Source organism: Lycium barbarum, chromosome 6 (genome assembly GCF_019175385.1).
Source record: "Lycium barbarum isolate Lr01 chromosome 6, ASM1917538v2, whole genome shotgun sequence".
In the NCBI taxonomy this organism is placed as follows: Eukaryota; Viridiplantae; Streptophyta; class Magnoliopsida; order Solanales; family Solanaceae; genus Lycium; species Lycium barbarum.
The window spans coordinates 8999961-9021857 of NC_083342.1; the positions used below are offsets into that span (position 1 = coordinate 8999961).

At 35.3% G+C, this 21897-nt stretch overlaps 1 protein-coding gene and 1 long non-coding RNA gene across 3 annotated transcripts; one reads left to right on the forward strand and one right to left on the reverse strand.

The window, feature by feature from the left end:
* Positions 1-15386: 15386 nt before the first annotated feature.
* Positions 15387-17726, forward strand: LOC132600703 (inactive protein RESTRICTED TEV MOVEMENT 2-like). The gene is made up of 2 exons (XM_060314031.1): positions 15387-16053; positions 16913-17726. The coding sequence occupies exons 1-2, from the start codon at positions 15939-15941 to the stop codon at positions 17551-17553; spliced, it is 756 nt and encodes a 251-aa protein (XP_060170014.1). The 5' UTR covers positions 15387-15938; the 3' UTR covers positions 17554-17726.
* LOC132600704 (uncharacterized) lies at positions 16454-20192 on the reverse strand. Of its 2 annotated transcripts, none has more exons than XR_009567292.1 (3): positions 19630-20192; positions 18594-18819; positions 16454-17026 (listed from the first exon to the last, which is right to left on the reverse strand). It is a non-coding gene; the product is annotated as an uncharacterized LOC132600704 (long non-coding RNA). The 2 variants fall into 2 exon arrangements; XR_009567293.1 differs by lacking the exon at positions 16454-17026 and adding an exon at positions 17524-17662 and having other exon boundaries at positions 19630-20191.
* Positions 20193-21897: the final 1705 nt, after the last annotated feature.

Here is a 21897-nt window from a genome sequence, read left to right on the forward strand (position 1 = left end):
GTCCTTCCCTAGATATTAAAGTAAAGTAATTATGATATAATAATACTGGGGAAAGAGGAATATGTATATATATATATATAAGAGCAATAAGATTATGATATCATGAGGAGAGAAGAAGCATGAGTAAGGGAAGTATATTGCTAGTAAGGGTTAAGCGGAATTCCTGAGAAAAAGGATTAAGTCGTTGGTAAAGATGAAAAGCCGTTTGGGTAAATTTTTAAAGTAAGTAAGCAGAAAGGAGAGAGGATGGCAAAATGTGATAAAAGACAAATGTGAAGACCCTGGAAACAGATCTGGAAAAATAAGGTTGAAGTATAATGAGGATGGGTATGGATGTAATCCGAGATGGAGAAATCAAATTTTACGAAAAATGCCAAGGGAATTTCGACTCTTAAGGTACATCCGAGAGGATAAATATGAAGTCATATTGATACGTTCACCTAGGAAATGAACAAACCACTCCCCTAAGAGACGATCTTAGAAATGGAAAGGATTTGTATTTCTAATAGAGTATTTTACGAATTCCGGGGCCAATGCGGTAAAATGGCAAGGTGGAGAAGAGTGCTTTATGAGCAAGAAAAGTTAAGCAAGGTTCTAAGAGAGATAGTAAGAAAAGTAGACTAATGGATTGGCCAGAAGAAGTTATGTAACCATCAAGGACAAGAGGAATGATAATAAGCTAATAAATCTAGCAAGAGGTAAAACACCGATAATCGGAGATAAGAGTCTTGGTAAGAAGTACAGAAATTTGGTCATAAAGGAAATTGGAAGAATGTACGAGGGATGTGTATGAATACGGGAAAGTTGTAATATCGTAAGGGTTGGAAGAAGGTAGAAGATGAAAAGAGTACACTTTGCGAACATTTCATGATAAGCACAAGAATTGGCAAGAAAATTTGAAGAACTATGATGCAGAACTGTGACGCAAACTATTAAGGACTATGAGACAATATAGGTTAAGCTAATGAAAGGATGAATCGTGGGAAAGAATAGTATAGCATAGATGTGAATCGGGAATTAAAAGAAACCAGAATCTCAAGGATCTTAGTAAACAAAAGTAGTCGGGAATGAAGATTACGGCTGAAAGAGCATCGTGTAAAGACCCCGACAAACTTTGATGTCACTATTAATTCATTAGCCTAGAGGATTAATAATTATGAAATGAAGAAGTGGTCTGAGGTGTCTTCAATATGTGTAAATCCTTAACTTAGTGCAAATGTTCAGCTAGTAAAAAGGGAATGAGTTAAACCAGACAATGAAGGAAAATTCCGATATTGTATGGAATAAAAGAGTTAAAGGACCGCTAATGTCAGCCAGATGGCTACCAAATATATATACATATATATATATATATATATATATATATATACATATACATATATACATACATATATATACATATATATATATATATATATATATATATATATATATACATATATATATATATATATATATATATATATATATATATATATATATATATATATATATATATACATACATATATATACATATATACATATGTATATATATATATATATATATATATACATATATATACAGATATACATATGAAACAAAGATGGAACAAGAAGCATGATAAGATGAAGAAGAATTAACAAACAAAAAGAATAAGTTTTATCAATAAAGTACATTGTGTTTCCAACCTATGGTTCGAATCGCTCTCACCGGAGAAAATATGAGTTACATTTAAATATGCAGTGAAGTCCGCCACAAGGTAATAAAAGAAGAAAAAGGACGGCATGATGACCAGGGATGAGTATAAGGGACAACCTGGATCACTAAAAAGGAAATTCTAGTAAAAGAGGAGATAAAAGTTTTAACAATGGGGAATAATTATAGAAGGTTGTGATTAAATAAGATTTTATTCTAATTCCATGTTTATGAGTTAATTATGCTAAGATTCGACGAAAGGAAATTGGAGGAAGAGTTCCAAATACGAATTTGAAGATATTTGATTCATAAATTGGCTTAAGTTGTGATTGTTAGTATGATATGAAGGTAATCTTGCTATGAAAGACAATAATAATGATGAGAAAGTGTCGCATACAAATGTATAAGGTATTGTGTTGCGGTTGTTGCTATGGATGGATTATGGAAAGAAGTCTGGTTGATTGAGTCCAATTTGAATATAAATTTCTCGGCTACTCAATGTACATTGGATGAGCAATCTGAGGTAAAGTAAACATCAAGAGTAATAAGACGATAGTAAGGAAAAAGCTAATGCAAATCATTTAGGCGTTATCACAGATGGAACTATGATGAGATTGTAAGGAATTAAGGAGTCTGGCCAAGAAACTCAAAGGAAACTATATGGTATATATAAAATCGATCAGTACTAAGAGGGATAATCTAAAATAGTACCAGAGAAGCAAGCAAGGAAAAGTACCGCAACTAAATAAGAAAGTTGTCCACTAGCAGAGGAATAAAGACCTATGAAACAGGTTGGGCTAAGTCAACAGAAGGGGAAGTCATGGAAGTAGTCGGAGATAAGACCGCAAGAAAGGGGTTCAAGGATATAAATTGAAGAGATGGATAGTTAAGAAATTAAGATATCCACTTGATTGACAAATCGAAACGGCAGGTAAGTGCGTCAGACTATGGAAAAAACTTATTAAGTGAGAGTCGGGCGAACGTCAAAGGAAAAAGGAAAACCCTAAAGGGAATAATCAAAGGATATCGAATTTGATCGGGACAAGCTGGTGACAGTGGAACCTCATGGGACAAGCAAAATAATGGCTCTTATTGGAAAGGGATGAATGAAGGCTACAGACAAAGTAAAGAGTGAAACAAGTTGCATTCGCTGCATGACAAGGAACCTTAGTTAATCTTCAGCAAACCTCCAAATTCACCCCAATTTATTAGTCGGACTAAGGATTAGAAACTTTAAGACTGATTGAAGCAATAATAATAAGTTGAACTCCAAGAAGACGAAGGTATGGGATATCGGTGAAGCGTAAGAAGGATACGAAGAGATCGGAGAGAAAAAGAATCCCTAAATAAAATGAAGGTGGGATCAAAAATTGGATAAAAGTATGTAACAAAAGTGTAGACAATGGAGGTGAAGAGATAACGAGAATGAGTAAGCGCGAAGAGTTAGCAACCTTGAGTACGAGCATAAAATTTTGCCAGGAAAAAAGAAGGATAAGTGGAGCAATTCCAATAGGTCCAGTCTTAGTGAGCAAGTCAGATTACACGTAAGTAAAGTAAATACCAGCAAATACAGGTAAGAACATTGACATCCACCTCAAAGAAAACTCTACTTCAACATTCAAGGACGAATGCTTTTGAAGGGGAGGAGGATGTTACACCCCGTAGTTTGGTACGTTAAGATTTATACGAGAATATGTGCACCAATTTTTTTGGGTCTGGATACTGGAGTTACTTTCAAGGATATACGAGAACATGTGCACCAATTTTTTTTGGTTATGAGGGTTTAAGTTCATATAGTAAGCTATGGGAGGATTGGAGAGCAAGTAAATTAAGGGAATTAAGTTTTTGAAATTTTGGAGAACAGTATGAGGGGCAATTTTGGCCCAACTTTGAGGAAGAGTATATTTTAGTATACTAGGAGTTTTGAAGCAAATCAAATGCCTAAATTGAAGTTCATGAAGACTAGTCTCCAACGCAACAAACCGTTCATCGATATGACGTCGGAGTAGAGAATTATGGACGTTACAAGTTAGGCAGGCAGAGCAGGAGACTGTACTGCACGAACGCACAGTGTTGCTTGTTCCAACTGTGCTACAGTCCCAACCGACTCTAATCCACTATATAAGGGCTAAAATAAATCTTTTTTCCATAATAAATTTCCCAAATATTCTAGAAGCTCAGCCAACATAGGAGAGCTTATATACACCACAAAGTAAGGATTTTACATAATTTTTAAGTGACGGAGTATTAATCGAGGTCCGGGTAATGTATAGTCGCGATTATAGTTTGTTTTGTGTTGGAGTTGACTTGGATTCAAGTAAACATTGAAGATTTTTCTATTGTAGCAAAAGTAAGGTATGAATCTCTTTTTATTAATATTGATTTAGGAATATTTATGAGAATGAGAGTTATAATTATTGTGTTGGTATTGTTGGCGTATGGATTGAGGTTTGAAGAAAGCTTTAGATGAAATTGTGCATATTTATCTTGTAGAATCTTGATGATATTATTGTTGATGTTGGTATGGTTGTTGTTGTTATTGGTTATTGGTATTGTGATTTTGGGCTAGGCATATATACCGGGGAGATGTTGCTCGAATTTCGGCAGATTCTAAATGGATTCGAATTAAAGGCTTAAGAAGAACATGTGAGGATGAGTCTAATATTAGTGTGAATTATTTTATATGTAGATTACGGGATTGCGAACAATATTAAGTAAATTTCAAGATAGGGAGTAAGTTGGAAAGTCGAGAAATAAGCCTCCAGGTATGTTAAGGCTAGTCCCTTTCTTTCTAAAGGCATGATCCTTTTTTTATAAACCTTTGTGTCATACCTATAATATCCTTGGTTCCAAAAATGCTAGAAGTCCACGAATCTAATGATCCTTATGATGTTATTGAGCTTCTAAAGGCATGATTCTTTTCCTACCAACCCATGCATGAATTTCATAAAAATCCTCATTTCCAAGAATCTTAGAGGTTCATGACTTTTAAAGTTTTTATGATGCTAAAGATGAATAATTTTTTTTTATGATAACCATGACGATGATTATGAGGGATTTATTTATCAAAGCTCCAAGGCATACGGATTGCATGTTATTATTAGATGATTTTATTCATAGAGATTTCCAAGTACATGAGCTTTATATTATTATGAGATGATTGAGCTTACTTTACAATTTCTTAGTTTCCTTCGTTGTTGGTAATCTCACCTTATGACCCTTGTTCCTTCAAGGTGGGATAACGATGATTATTGATCCATAATATAATCGGAGGCTACCGACCTTACATCGCTCCGATATAGTTGTGGCTTTTGATTGGGCTCTCATGCATGCTTTATATATATGCATGTATTTTCTTACACCGCACCGCGCTATAGTCGGCCAGGAATCGCACATATATGTGCACACCACTGCAGTGGGCATGTTATGATATTGCCTCAGACGCGGGAGGCCGGGACGCGGGAGGCCCGAACGCGGGCTAATGATGATAACACCGAGCCTTAATGGCCGGGTATGATACTATTTACACACCAAGTCCCGAAAGGGTCGGGTACGTTATGATGATGATACTATGTATTTGTATAGAAATATTTTTTAAAAAGTTAAGCTTGCATGATATCCGCCTCCAGAGGCATTCAAACATAGAGGTTATATCTCATTGATTTCATATTACTTTTCCTGTGTTGTTATATTGCTATTCTTGTCTTACATACTCAGTATATTATTCGTATTGATATCCTTTTTTTTTGGGACGCTGCGTTCATGCCCGCATATTCACGTAGTCAGGCGAGCAGCCCTGTGCAGTAGGATTTTCGTTCAGCTGCAGTTAGTGCGCTCTTCTTAACCCGGAGCCACAGTCTCGTTGTATGATATTTTGATTTGTACATATGAGCATAACGAGGCCTTGTCCCGTCCTTCCTACAGTTTATATTTCCATAGAGGTCTGTAGACATTTGTATGTAGTTAGCAAGTTATGTAGCCTTGCTGGCTCTATGATACTCGTGATGTCGTAGCGATCTTGTTGGTTCGCATATGCACATATATGTTGGATTATCGGATATTTTTATGTTGGGCCCTTGATAAGTTGGTATTTTACCAACTTATATCTTCTTTAATCTTATATTTTTGCTATGTTTGATTGAGAAAATAGTGCATTTAATATCGTTTACATCTATTTTATAGGTTTTATGTGATCGGAAGAAACCAAGTGAAAATAAAGTCAAAAAGAGGCCAAATTGGACAAAAACTACACAGTTTTGCAAAAACAGGACAGAGTTGCAAACTCCGAAAATCAGTGGCTGCTTGGACATATTTTTTATTGCAAAATTGTGGGACTATAAAAGGAAGATAAGAGAGAAAATATTGGCATCTTTGGCATTTCAACACAAGTCTTGGAGAGCTTTGGAGCTAGGGTTTCATCCTCACACTTTGGAAGAGAAGATTTGGAGGCGCCCAATGAGAAATTATTTACCCATTTCTTCATCTCCTGCTATTTATTGAATATTTATGCGTGTAATATTTCATTTCAATACTTTAACCTTGTTTATGGAAGTATACATTGTTTAAGTTTGGATTGAATCTCTTGTTTTGCTTATGTGTTGAATGATTTTATAATTAATAGAAGTGAGTTAATGTTATTTTAACTATTCTTGTTCTTTAATGTTTCTTAAGGGAATTGCTAACCCTAGGACTCGCCCATTTATTTCGGTTTAAACTTGGAAGAGGCAAACTCGAGATTGCGAAAGAATAATTAACAAGAATTTGGGGCGTTAACCCTCATCTAATGGAAATAGACCTAGGGATAGGCGACACCATTTGTAGCCATATTCGGGTGCTCTTAATGCTCCGAATTTCTTTAGGGATATTCAATTAGGTAGTCTAGTTAGTCTTCGGAAGAAGCTAATTTAGAGTCATTATCTAAGGCTAACTAATATGAAGTCACCATTATTTGTAAATCATGAAATACATTGGATCGTTACTTGAGCGTAGTTTCCTTTGTATCCATTCTTGTGGTCATTGATCATTTTACTTGCGTTCTAGATTAGTTTTAACTTTGTTAGTTTTTAAATCAAAAACCAATATATTATCAAGTGTTTGGCGTAGCTTAGGAAGCGATAATTCCTTACTTGTTTAAATTGCCTAGTATATTGCTCCCTGTGGGATCGACCCTGACTCATAGTTAGGTAAATTATATTGCATACGACTGTTCTCTTTGAGGAGTGAATTTGGACGTTATCAGCCCTTTCTACGTGCAGATATTCTTTGAGTTATGTTATATGTTGTTCAAGGTAACTGTTAAGTCAAGTGGTTCCCGGGCGATGGGTCGCAACCCGTCATACCCCTCGTTGAGGTGTGACAAATTGGTATCAGAGCAGTTCCGATCTAGGGTTGTCTACAGACCGTTTCCAATAGAGTCTTGTTTATGGGTGTGAAGCGCGCCACACTTATAAACAAGAGGTTGGGGGGCATTTAGGAATGATCGACCTTCCTTCTCATTTTAGATCGTGCGATAGAGTCAAAGTCTAGGAAAGATCGTGTTTGAATCTCTTTTGTGCAGATTGATTCAGATGAAGAGGACGATTTCAGACGAAGAGGACGAGGACAATTTTAGAAGAAAGCTAGCTATTACATATTTGCCCTTAATGAGGCAAGGGCCTTGTTTGGCTAGTTGGATGCTGGCTTGGAATCCAAAATGTCTCTCCCTTGCACAAATAGCCATCCTCCAATCCTCAAAGCTTGCAATTGCGACCATTTGCATGTATGTCCCTTCTTTGCATGTTTGGCCACTTTTGCATTTCTACCCCTTTGCACATCCAGCCACTTTGAGTGTCGGCTTTCTTTCTTGCCCAAGCCTTGCCCAAGCTACCTTCTATATGTCATAAGCCATCTTGTGTGGCTTGTAGGAGCCTCCAAAGGCCTCAAACGACTTCCTCATCTTCCATGTAGCTTGTAGAGCTTGATGTCTCATATCTCGTCCTTGAATGTACGTCTTGAAATGAAGTGTGCTAAGTAGGATCATATCAGTATGGAGCCTGACTATATCCCGATTCATTTTTTTGTGCGGATTGCCCTTTAAAAGCACTGGTCTTTAATTTTTGACCCTCAAATTGGTGGTCTTTAATTTTTGTCTTTCGCCTAATACCTCAAGGTTCGTGGTTCGAACCCCAGGTTAGTAAAAAAAAAAAAAAAAATTCGCAAGGCAAAGGTTTGGATTCGCAAGGCAGAGTTTTGCATGCAAAATTATACCTCAGGCAGAATTTTCAATGGAAAACTCTACCTGCAGGCAAAAATTTGAATGCAAAACTCTCCCTGCAGGTAGAGTTTTGAACTCTACCTTAAGGTAGATTTTTGCATTCAAAACAAAACTCTACCTGCAGACAGAATTTGTTAGAAAAAATGTGTGTTTGTGGTGAGAAATCTGGATATACTTCAAGACGTGTACATTTCTTGGATCACTTTCCAAAGAGAATTATTTGTCCCTTACAAATACTCCCCCAGGATAGAATGAAGCAAAGCCAAGAAATAATGTAAACAAATCTCGAACACACAAGAATTAATGCTGCAGTCACTAAACATATGCACATTTTCTTAAGGAAGAATATTGATACTTTTAGTATTTCTTAGGATAGAAATATTTCCAGGATTTGCCTCTATTTATAGGGATGTTTTAATCCTTAAACCTGAAATGATGCAACCTTTTAGGAAGAGATGCATTGTTTTAGAAAGAAAAGTACTCTTTCAGAAAGAAAAATACTTTTTGTTTTTTTGCAGAAAAGAAAAGTACTTTTTTTTGCCCTAATCTTTTTATTTTCTCTTAAAAATTCCAACAATTCCCTGCCATTTTCAAGTGAAAATAACAACCCAATACTTCCTTTAGAAATTAAGAGACAAGTGAATCCATGCATAATTAAAGTATCTGGCGATTGAATTTTACATTAGCGGAATACAATTTCTATTAAACTGAATAGTCAGTTAAGACAAGTCTTTTGAGCTGACCACTATATTGTAAAATAAGATGTATCTCACACATGAATTCTATTGCATTATTCCTTTATAACCAACACCATAAGGCCTTGTGTTCCAATCCTCTCGCGAATTCATAGAAACCAAACCCGAGTTTCTTGAAGCGGCCCACTTCGCATCCACATAGGTAGACCCTTAATAATGTGCTCCTGCAAGAGCACCCACCAAAAGCTCTATTAATAATTTATAAACTCAACCTCTTTTTAACAAATTGCAGGACAAAGCACTTACTTTGGGACGGTAATACCAAGTGCTATCAACCAATAAAGAATGTTGTCACTCATTGAACTTGAGACTGGACGTTGTATCAAGCATCAAGTTGAGGCTTCACCCTTAATGATCTTTCTTCATAAGTTTTACCCCATCCTCCTTGATGTTTTCAACACCAAGTCTCTTGCTAATCCCTTAGTTAATGGGTCGACAAGATTATTAAGTGAACGTGCATAGTCAACCGTGATCACTCCATCTTTAATTAATTGATATATATAACTGTGTCTAAGCCCTATATGCCTAGACTTTCCATTATATATATGATTGTACGCTCGGGCTAAAGTGACCTCACTATCACAATGGATAGAAATCGGTGGCATGGGCTTAGGGCATAATGGAATATCAAAAAGCAAATTTCTCAACCATTCCCCTTCTTTAGAAGCGGATGACAAGGCTACAAATTCTGCAGCCATAGTTGAATTAGTAAGACACGTTTGCTTCTTAGATCCCCAAGATATCGCACCCCCACCAAACAGGTATACTCATCCACTTGTTGAGGAATAATCCTCTTGATCAGTAATCCAACTTGCATTTGAATAGCCTTCTGGTACAGCGGGATCACCACTGTAACAGATGCCATAATCTAGCGTTTTCTTGAGATACTTCTTATAGTATGCCAATGACGCTCACTCGGATTGCAAGTATATCTACTCAACTTACCTGTTGCATATGAAATGTCGGGTCTCGTACTAGTCATACCGTACATCAAGCACCCGATCAACTTAGCATACTCAAGTTGAGCAATTGGCCTTCCGCCATTTCTTTCCAATTTAAAACATGGATCATACGGTGTAGAAACAAGATTACAATCAAAATGATTGAATTTTACCTTAACACTCAAAAAGAAATAGTACTTTTCTTTCTGCAAAAGGAAAAAGTGCTTCTTCTTTTTTCCTTTCGCAGAAAGAAAGGTAGAAATTCATAAATAAAAATGAGTGAAGTTAAGAAAGAAGAACCTGATATTTGCTGCTTTCATCTTAATTTAGTAGTTGCTTTTGATTTGATCCTATTTATCATAGGGAACTCAATTTGTTGTTTCCCTAAGTAAAGAATTTCAGCGGACACGGCCTTTTCATCATACCTTTTACTACTACGCTCTTTCTAATCTTGGATTGACAAAGATAATTTTCTTGATGTACCAAATATTGGTGCTTTGATGACAAATTATGGCATCACTTTTCTTAAGCAATCATTGCAAAAGCCTATAACTATTCTTCACCAACTACAGCAGTCTATGCTCTTTAAAAGAGCGCGAACGAGCAAAACTTCAAGGGATCATGAAGTAAATGTCTTAAATAATTCTCTTTGATTGTTAGAAAAAATGTGTGTTTGTGGTGAAAAATCTAGATATACTTCAGCCGTGTACCTTTCTTGGATCGCTTTCCAAAGAGAATATTTATCCCTTACAAATAGTCTCCCTGGATAGAACGAAGCAAAGCCAAGAAATAATGTAAACAAATCTCTGGACACACAAGAATTAATGTTGCGGTTACTAAACTTATGCAGATTTTCTTAAGGAAGAATATTGATACTTTTAGTATTTAAGGATAGAAATATTTTCAGGATTTTCCTCTATTTATAGGGATGTTTTAATCCTTAAACCTGAAATGATGCAACCTTTTGGGAAGAAAAGAACTCTTTTAGAAAGAAAAGTACTTTTTCTTTTTACAGAAACAAAAGAAACTCCACCTGCAAGCAAGTTTTGAACTCTACCTTAAGATAAAGTTTTGCATTCAAAACAAAACTCTGCAGGTAGAGTTTTGCATTCAAAATTTTGTCTGAGGCCTAACTTTGCTACAAAACTCTGCATTGCGATTTTTTTTATTTTTTTTACTAAGCCAAGGTTTGAACCTCAAACCTCATGATATTAGACGAAGGGCAAAATTTAAAGACCACTAATTTGAGAGACAAAAATTAAAGACCAGGCCAAAATAAGGGCATTCCTGCAAATTTCCCGTCCAGATTCATCCAAATACAAGGAGACTATTTTTTTGTTACACTTTCTCCTAAGTTAGTGTGTCTCTATTTTCTTTCCATTGATCACCGATTGATTATTTCGTTTATAAGTTAAAAAATGCATCTTTACAATGAGAATGACGATTATTAAAATGGAATGAATAGGGAGTTGTGGGTTTATTTTGAAAAGGAATACAAAAAGTATTAGATAAAAACAGTAAAAATTTCGATCACATTAAAATTACTTAAAACGCAATGAAGGACCACTGGACCAACTTACCAATTTTGGTCAATTTCAATTTATGGCCACACTTTTGGTGTTCACTAAACATGAAAATAAGCAAAAAATGCGTATTAACAGAACAAATCAATTTACTAAGTTTAATGTTTAGATGGGTAAAAACATTAGGTCTTTTTTTTTTTCGGAACCTTGTAGACAAACTTACCCTATACTTTAGCTGGTGGAAGATTTATAGCAAGTCCTCCATAAAATTAGTCAAGATGTACTCGAGTTGACTCGGACAGTCGGACACCAAAATTATTTTAAAAAAAAAAAAGAAAGGAGTAAAGCAAACCGACGTACTATAAGGGTGTGTTGACATGACAGAAAATGTTTTACACAAAAGATTTTTCTATTTTTTCTTATTTCGTTGCATTAAATATCTTGAAAGATGTTTTCCTTAAAATAGGAGAAAATATTTTTCTGATTAAGGAAAAGGGTCAAAAATACCCCTGAACTATTCGAAATAGGTCACTTATACCCTCCATTAATTTTTCGGGTCAAAAATACCCTCGCCGTTACAAAACGAGGCCACAAATACCCCTCTGGTTAACGACCTTCCACTGAATCTGATGTGGCAGTGCCACGTGGAAACAATTATCCACGTGGATGGCCACATCAGCCTTTTGAATAGTTCAGGGGTATTTTTGAAACCCCCCCCCCCCCCCCAACAAAAAAAAATTAACAAAAGTTTTGAAATTTTTAAAAAAAAGTTTTGATATTATTTTTGTTTTTTCACCAGCCACCCATTCCCCACCCCCACAAAAAATAATTGCTATTTTTTTTTTGTTCCCAAAAAAAAAAAAGAAATACATAACTTCTTTTCAAGAATTTTTTTTTTTAGGTGGTGGGTGGGTGGATGGTGAAAAAAATCAAAAACATAAACCTTTTTTTAAAACAAAATTAATTTTTTTGGGTGGGTGGGTGAAGTAAGAAATCAAAAAAAAAAAAAAAACAGTTTCAAAAAAAAAATTGGTTTTAAAAAAAAAAGTTTTGAAAAGTTTTTGTTTTTGGTTCCCCCTCCCCCCACCAAAAAAAAAAAATTCAAAAGAAGTTTTTTTTTTTTTTTTTTTTTTGGTTTCTTACTCCCCTCACCTACCGAAAAAAATTAATTTTGTTTTAAAAAAAAATTGTTTTTTATTTTTTGCACCACCCACCCACCCCCCATCCCAAAAAAAAAATCTTGAAAAGAAGTTATGTATTTTTTTGGGAGGGGCGCTGGTGTAAAAACAAAAAAAAAATCAAAACTTTTTTTAATTTTGTGTTGGGTCAAAAATACCCTTGAACGATTCAAAAAGTTGATGTGGCCGTCCACGTGGATAATTTTTTCCACGTGGTACTGCCACATCGGATTCAGTGGAAGGCCATTAACCAGAGGGGTATTTGTGGCCTCGTCTGGTAACGCCGAGGGTATTTTTGACCCGAAAAACTAACGAAAGGTATAAGTGACCTATTTCGAATAGGTCAGGGGTATTTTTGAGCCTTTTCCCTTCTGATTAATATAAACGCATCAACAACACCTTCCCCAACCCACCCCTCCATCTTCCAAATCAACGCCACCCCCTAACCTGTTAGGGTTTGTCTTAAATTTCCTACTTTATTTGAATTTTACTATAATTGTGTTTTACTTCAAAAAAAATTCCTGATGGAAAAGATTTTCTTTGTGAAAAATGATTCTACCACATATATCCTTTTCTTAGAGGAAAAGTTTTAGACTTCTATAAATAGAAGATCTTTCTTTTCATACAATAACACAATGAAAATTTTGTTTAGGGGAAGATTTTTCTCTCAACAGTTTTTATGCTTTTATATGAGTTTTTTATATGTAGATCAATTGATCAAACCATTTAATTAGAATATTATGCCTCTTTTAGTATGTTTTTCTTTATCGTCTGATTTATCCTCGTTCTAGGCTTGCAATTATCGGCTTCTGCATGACGCCCTAATTTTTTTCGATGTCAACACAACCTCCACTCACCACACCACACCACCCCCACCGCCCCCGTTCAACCCCCCCCCCCCCCCCACCAACTCCACTCCCAACCTCCACCTACCACCCACCCCCACCCCCATGCTTCACCCTTCCACCACCTACCCTACACCCCACTACCCAACACCCACCCCCCACTCTACCCCCACCTGTCAACCCCTACTTCATACCACCAAAAGTTGCACTAAATTTAAAAACTTTATAGTGCTTTTGCTTTGAATATATGCAAATGATCTTAAAATGACATTTTCCGATTTACGTACCAACACATAATAAAATGAGTAGAAAAAATCACTTAACTCCCCAAAAAACATTTTCCGGCATACCAAATACACCCTAAGTTTATCCAAATAATCATTAATCTAACTCCTGAAGATGACAAGAATATCTTTTCTTAAATGACTTATTTTAATATGAGTATAATCTTAGCCCCCATTTGGCCATAAGAATTATTCACTTTATTCCGGAAATTTTTTTCACTTTTTTCCGGAATCAGCGTTTGGCCATGAAAATTCCGAATACAACTTGAAGTTGTATTCTGGAATACCAAAAACTCAACTTGTTTTTCAAAAAAGATTCACTTTTTTACAACTACATTTCACCAAAAACTACAATTTTAAAAATTATGGCCAAACACAACTCCAACTCCAACTCCAAAAATCCAAAAAAAAATGATTTTTTTTTGTATCTATGGACAAACGGGGCCTTAATATCCTCTCCAAAAATCTTGAAAATCTCGCATCTTCTTTTGAAAGAGGAAAAAAAACTCACATTGGTATACTCAATCTCCATATCAAACTGCCTATAGATATAAACAACTTCACCAACGCTGGAACAACAGTTTAAAATCGAACTTGTCTCAGAAATTCCCAAACTCTCAATGGGTGTGTTTGGTAGTGATAGAAATTCGAAAAATATCTTTTTATTTTCCCTTGTTTGATTGCGTTAAATACCTTGAAAAATATTTTTCTCAAAATAGGAGAAGGGAAAACATTTTCCGAATCGGTAAAAACATACCAAAGCATCCCCCCCCCCCCCCCCCCCCCCACCGCAAGAAGTAACGCGAGTTCAAAAACCTCATAAAATAACATTTTTCAACTGAGTAAGAAAATCGTTTATTTTTTGAAAAAATATTTTCTTGAAAAACATTTTCTGTCGTACCAAACATACCCTACATGTTTGATAGTTTTCTGGTCATCGTTGGTTAGCGCAAAAAAAGGGCTGTTTTCACTATTATTTATTTATTTTGTATAGATATACATAACATCCATTGATATCCTAGTACATACTAAAAAAAGGGCTAATCCAAAACATACCCTTTACTCAAAAAATGGTGTTTTTTCCTTCAATTTCAAGAACCATTTCTTCTTCATTGAGAAAAAACTACAAATACCCTTTAGGAAAGTTCAATTCTTGAGTAATGTTCCAGAAAACACTGTTTATGGTGGGCCAAAACCCCAAAACCCAAATCAAAGAATCACCCTAACAACTCTAAGGCCAAAGTACAAGAAAGGTCGGAAAATAACAATGGTGACAGGCAGAGGCGGATCTAGGATTTGAAGGTGGAACATTTTGTTAAGAACGTGTATTTGGATCGGATCCATCTCTTTTTAGTTTATTCGGGTCAACTTAATAGGGTTTTTTTATTTGCAAATATGAAAATTATATCTCAAAAATCAAGAAACGAATATAATTAGCATCTTAAACAAGGAATCACACTCATTAACAACAGAAGTAAAATCAACATTTTCACCAAGGGACTTGCATCTCTTATTTATATTAGAAAATGAATTTGCACAAGTAAAATAACATCTTCAATAAGAGAATTACACCAATCAAAATAAAAAAAATACAAAAACTCTTCAATAGATAAATGCACCCCATAAGTAAATGTAGAATTAGATAAACCACAAATTCTCAAAAATAAATCATAAATTTCATGATTTTTCTAAGCAGTGCTTATGAAGTTTTCATCACAATTTAAGTAGTAAAGTGATTTAAATTGAATTTATCAATAATTGAAGAACCAAAAGTACAATTATCCAGGGAAAAAACTATATTTACATCATTTATCAAATAGTTATGACGTATTTTAATTTCAAATCCTTTTATATATATATATATATACTCTTTTTAGGAGCCGGTTCCTTTGGTTATCTATTTTTGCTTCCTAAGCAAAACAGGGGGGGGGGGGGGGGGGGGGGACTAGTCATAACAACTCTTTCTTATATAATCCTGAATTTTGGAATTGGTGGATTCATAGCTTATAAGGAATCTGTCTTTTTACGTAGTTCAATCCTTTACTTAATTGTGAATTTATTCATCTTTTTCAATATATATTGTGCAAGTATCAAAAACGCTGAATCCCTCACAAGCATTTTTAATCAAATCAAAGTACGAGTTATGCTAAGTAAATTAGTCTTTTTATTAGTAGTACTATCTTTGATATTACAGTAGTTTCTCACATATTTGGTTACCTATTCAAGAAGAAAACTCTAGATATAACCAAAAGAAAAGGGTCTATAGACAAAAGAAAGGCATGAAAATAAGTTAAGGTATATCTAAATTGAAAGAAAACAGCCTCTTAAGCATCTCAAGAAAAGTTTCTTCTCAATTTTTATTTTGTGTGTGTATATATAACCATTATATTCAATATCTTCTCTACAAACAACTCAAAAAACAAGAAAAGAGCCTTTATAACACATACAAATTCTCATATTAGCAAAAGAAACCGAGAAAACAATGGATTCAAAGGGAGCTGCAGCTGCTGTACCAACACAAGTTTATGAAGATTTTGTGCCAACAACAGAGTTGGTGCAAGAACAAGACTCTGATACTCTTCTACTTAATCTCACAGGTGATGTTCTTTTACTGTTATTTTTTAGAGGGAATTAGTTGTTGCCTCCTTATATCGTGTTTTGAGTGACTTTTAGCTTTTGAGTTTGAGTCAGACCTCGAGGTCCATTTCCTTGAGAGTTTCTTGTCGTCGTAAGTTATATTGCTCGGACTCTCCAAAAACTGTTGTCGTAGATGTATGGGATCCTCCAAAATTAGACTACTTTTGGAGGATCCAACGCGCACTAGTCGACATTTTTTAATAGTCAGAGCAACATAAGTTGTAAGATATGGTTGAATTTCCTGTTGTGGGTAAAGTTTATGTGACTTTAAGACATGAGAATCATAGTGTAACTCTCTAAAATTAGATCACAACAAGGAAATGAGAATCATACAATAACCTTTTTTATGTAATATTTGAAAAAGAAAAAAAAAAAAAAAAAAAAAGGAATGCAGATACTTTATGCTATGTTGCTTGACTCTTCAAAAATGTTGCCACACCTGTGTCGGGTCTCCCGAAAATGCACTAATATTGGAGGATCTGATACATACCTTGTAGCATTTTTGAAGAGTATGAGCAATAGAAACTTTTGGGTCCTCAACACAATGTCATTATTTTCATGGGAACATCACAACAATTCAGATGTCACAATAGGACGGAAATGTCACATTTCAGCTATGTTGCTTAGACCCTTCAAAATTCTGTTGCACTCGCGTCGAATCCTCCAAAAATGCATAGTTTTTCGAGGATCTGACACACACCCGGCGATCGTTTTGAAGAGTTCGAGCAACATAGCATTTAAGAGTAGATTATTTACGGCCTTTTGACATATTCATGGGCCATGTTTGACGTTAATACAGTAACATCGAAAATTCTGCAGGTTTCAAAAAGGAACAAGTGAGGGTTCAACTGACCAGAACAGGAATTCTGAAGATCAGTGGACAAAGGCCAGTTGTTGGGCAGAACAAATCGCTTAGGTTCCAGAAAGACTTCCCTGTTTCAGAAAATTGCGACAAAACAAAAATCAGTGCAAAGTTTGAAAATGGCATTCTTTATGTTAAACAACCAAAACTGATAACTTCATCAGATAAAAACGATCAGGCAACGCCAACCACCAATCCTCAACAGCCCAAAAAACCAGCAGACGAGCCACAACCTCAAAAGAAAGACGAAGAACAAGCAACAACAACAACAACAACAACAAAAGAATTGCCTAAGCAGCAGGCTAATGCTGACAAGCCGGAAATAGAAGAACCAAACACAAAAGAAGCTAAAGATCTTCAAGAAAAATTACCTGCTGAGAAAACTGCCACTAATAGCACAGCACAAGATAGAAATAGACAAAATTATGAGTCTAAACTTGAAAATGATGCAAACATGGGAGGAATTGCAGCGCTGGCTGAGAAGCTGAAGATGCCAAGGAAAGTGATGAATATGAGTCTGATTGCTCTTTTGGTTCTTGGAATTGGCCTCTATGTCAGCCATATGATGAAGTCCGCCATTACAAAGTTCACGAATTAAGCTTTTCGTCCATTAATCTAAAACTATAAGTTGGGATATTTGCATTCCTCCCAGCTCATGTCAGTCTGAATGAAGAACTCACTGACTACTCCCCTTTCTCATAGCATTGCTGAATTGTATACATGAAACATTCGATTCAAAAGTTCATATGAATAAAATATGACTTATACTAAGGTGTTCTGATATATGTCTGATCTGTGCTTATTATTAACAAGAAAGCAAGGGAAAAAAACTGAATTCATGTCCTAGGAAAAGGGTCAACTCAAGATTAAGCAGAAAGACTATACTAACGAGAAATGAGATCAATAAGCAGAATATATCTGTATTTGATGACTAACTATCACGCCACTAAACAAGAAATCTTTATGCATAACATTCAGTAAGTTAAGAATTTGGGAGAAGTTACTAACTGCATGAGCATCAGGAAGATGTGTTACAGTTGGGAATAGTGAGCACGATCAATACAAAAAGAATTGGAATTAGCTACGAACTTCGTCACTAATCCGTCTGTAATGCGTGCTAAATTTCTAGTAGCTAACAGAATTTTCTGATAATCTGTCGCTATGTAGGATTAACGAAGGATTTTATTGTTTATCTACAGAATTTGTTGTTTTTTAGTGGATAGAGGAATCACAATTCCATCAGACTACTATTGTTTTTGATGGATTATGAGAAGATGGTAGGTTTTATGAATTTTCCGGCATCCAACTCTTGATTTGGCATATATAGGCAGTCCACATGGACTTAAATAATCCCAAAACCAAAAGGAAAACCCGAATCGCTCCCAGACCTGTTGACACTATTACACTAATGTAGTACTCTTAAGGGTTTATAGCGATGAGGGTCTCACAATATGGCAAAATCACTTTGGCCAGGTCAGGTTTAAATGCCACACATAATATTATAGCATATGTACTTTAAGATCAAAAGTTTCAAAAGTCTTGTTTCTTTCTTAAACTCCGTGTCAAGTCAAACTATATCACATAAGCGGGGCGTACTACTAGGGAGAAAATCATTCCGAAGATTTAATTTTTACATACCTAACAGTGTCTTGCTTATGTGAAAATGGGACAACAACCTGCCCTGCTTGTGTGGCCAACAGTTGGTTTGACTCCAACAACTGAATTAGCACCAGATGGAGATAGAATAGAGCCTGCAGTTTCTGTCCCCAGTGATATTGCTGCCATGTTTGCTGCTACTGATGTTGCAGAACCAGTGCTTGATCCTGATGGATCAGCACTTGCTACATGAGGATTCTGTAAAAACCTGAGCAAAAACACCAAACTATTAAACTCTTTTTAGTCAAATTGTAAATAAAAATGAGCCCGGTGCACGAAACGTCGAGGGGGTGTGATGTAAGTCCTACCATGACGCAAGCATCGGTGGCTGATTCCGTGGCTCGAACATGTGACCTACACAGAGCCAACTTTACGATTGCTCCAACTTAAAGTAGTATACAATTTTTAGTCAAATTATATACTACTTTAAAGCTTTGTTTCTCGTTCATTCCTATATTTTGCATCTTAGCTAATCAAAGTGGCAAAATCAATCTTTCGTTTACTAACCTGCTCAACTATCCAAGTTTAACAATTTGAGTTATGACCCGTTTTTGACTTGACCTAAGTGGTTGAACCCGAAACATCCATCAAACTACTGGGTCAAAAACGGATCGAAATAGTGTAACCCGATGGGTCAAAACTGAACACAAACCCAGAAAGATTTCATTATAATCAAATTTGAAGACCGGAAATTATATAAGTTTGCAAGAACTTATCTAATGCAACACTAACTATGCCTCAATTCCAAACAAGTTGCAGTCGTCTATATGAATCCTCACTTCTCCAACTAAGCAAGAACTTAACAAACGATTTTAGGACAAAAAAACATTAGCCTACATATTTTTAGGAGAGAAAGTTAGATCATGTTAGGCGGATTAGTGTTTGACCCGTTATTTGGCTAATCGTGACCTATTTATTGATTTGACCCATCTGATTCGCTCAAATTCGACCCAACCCGCACATTTACTACCTCTGACGAATCAGTATATATACTATACATGATTAACATATGACTCACCAGAGCTTGGCTAAATCTTCCATTCCAACCATTAGGCAACTTATCAGACCTGAAAGCAGCCCACTCAGTCATAGTTGCCTTGCCAGTATGATGGCACCAGCTTTTCTCAACTTCTTGACCACACCAGCATCTTGTGGCACCAGGGATCCAACAAGTGCTAATGATCCTGCTGTTGTGTCAAGCTTATCCTTTGTTGCAATGTGGTCCTTGACAAGAACTGGGACACCATGTAGCCTGCTGGACAGTGATTCATGCGTTTTCGCTTTTCGTTCTTGATCTTGATCAGCTTTATCTGCAAGAAAGAGTGCATCTGGATTCACTTCTATGGTTCCTTTTAGAATTGGATTAGCTCTATGAATTTCATTTAGATAGAACTCAACAAGTTGTCTTGAAATCAGTCTGTTTTGCTTGAAAGCTATATGAATATCATCAATAATTGTTTCTTTGAATGAGAATTTTTTGCCTCAATATTGACACTGAAGTTGGATAATATCATGCACAGAGAAATGAAGAGAATGGCAAGAACAAACTTTTTTTTTTCCAAAGTGATTGAGGATATTTGCTTAGTGTGTAGCTGATTTTATATTAGGCACATAAAGTTGGATAGGGAAGGCCCGGAACAACGGTAAAGTTGTCCCCTGTGACCTACATGTCACGTGTTCGAGTTAGGGAATCAACTACTAATACTTACTACGTGAGGGTAGACTATGTACAGTACACCCTAGCTCCCTTGGGGTATGATCCTTCGCTGATGCAAGGGAGGACCGTACCCACCCTGAATCCTGTGCAAACGCAAGATTCTTCGTGCATCGAGTTGCCTTTGTATGTATCATATCATATCATATCATCATCATCATATCATATCATATCATATCATCATATAATACTAAAAGTAGAAAGCTTTAACCTTCAAAGTTAGATTACAATTTTACCCCCGCAATAAATCAAAATGTAATAAAACATCTAATTATTAAATAGTAATATTTTAATTCATATCCATTTAATAAAAATAATAATAAATTGTTTAATTATAAGAAGTATGAACGTGGCACCTGGCCTTTGCCGTTCATCACTAAACATTAACCTCCTATGTAATGTTAAATAATAGTAGCTAATTGAATGTGGTTAACAGTTAAATTTTTTTGCTTAACGTAAATCTTTGCACGTCTTATCTTTAACTTTGTTCCTTTGTCTTCCACCCATATTGTCTTTTGATATTCTTTCTACCACTTTATAAGATGCACATGTTTAGATCATTTCATTATTTAATTTTTTATTGCTTTTTCCCTTAAAAAATTATTGTATAGTGAAGCTGCTCATCAACATCTGTTGCAGGTGAAATAATTATTTTCCTTATGTTTTTCCTTACGCAACTAACCGTTTTAAACTGTGTTTCTGCAGCATTCTTACAAGTTATGTCCACTAAAATTTTCTACAGTAATTTTAGTTTGTTGCCTTGATCTTGCAAGTGATTCCACTAAATAGTTTTATAAGAATTACATCCAGAATGACAAGGTCGGTCTTTTTCCTGCACAATCAAATATTGCTGCCTTTTTTCATGATTTTCTACTCCATTTTTTGTTATATAACTATATATATCCAAGTCGTCAATTATTAACTCAAGGTTGAGGAACCAGATTTTATCAACTAGCTAGAAAAGAAATATTGTCTTTCAAAAGCAGCTCCGCAAGTTGTGTCGATCGAGCCAAAATCAAATATGTTTCCTAAAAGATCAAATCGGTTTTACCTTTCTGGTTAGTCAGTGTTAAAATATCCTATCTCCCTTTAATTTTCATATCTTATTTGAGTCTTTTCTTAATTTTCCTTTCCAAATATTTTAATTTCCTGTTATGTATTGTCAACAATAGGATAATCTAAAAATTGAGTACGTTCACTTAATATGATAATAAAAATAGTTAAATTATTAGTGTATATAACTTAAACCTATTTAATAGTACTACAAAATATTTGTTACAAACTTTAAGATCTGAAGAATTTTTTATCATGCTCGACGTTGTTCATATTCATATTCAAATTGTGTGTAATTGAAATATCAACATAAAAATTGTGAAAGTGAATATTTGTGTTACACTTCGGAGATTCCGGATTGTTGTATTGTGAGTGGGCTAACGCGAGCCTAAGATGAACATGAAGTCCTTATGAGATTAAGGAGAGTATCTGACAGCTTAAGAGCGTACCACAAGATTTTGAAGTCATATGAATCGATAGAACTAAGTTCGTCAAAGGAAGTGAAACCCAAGACGTGTT

Coding starts and splice junctions, on each gene's coding strand:
- LOC132600703 (XM_060314031.1), top strand. CDS start 15,939: ATGGATTCAAAGGGAGCTGCAGCTGCTGTACCAACACAAGTTTATGAA. Junction 16,054..16,912: donor TCTTCTACTTAATCTCACAG/GTGATGTTCTTT, acceptor AAAATTCTGCAG/GTTTCAAAAAGGAACAAGTG.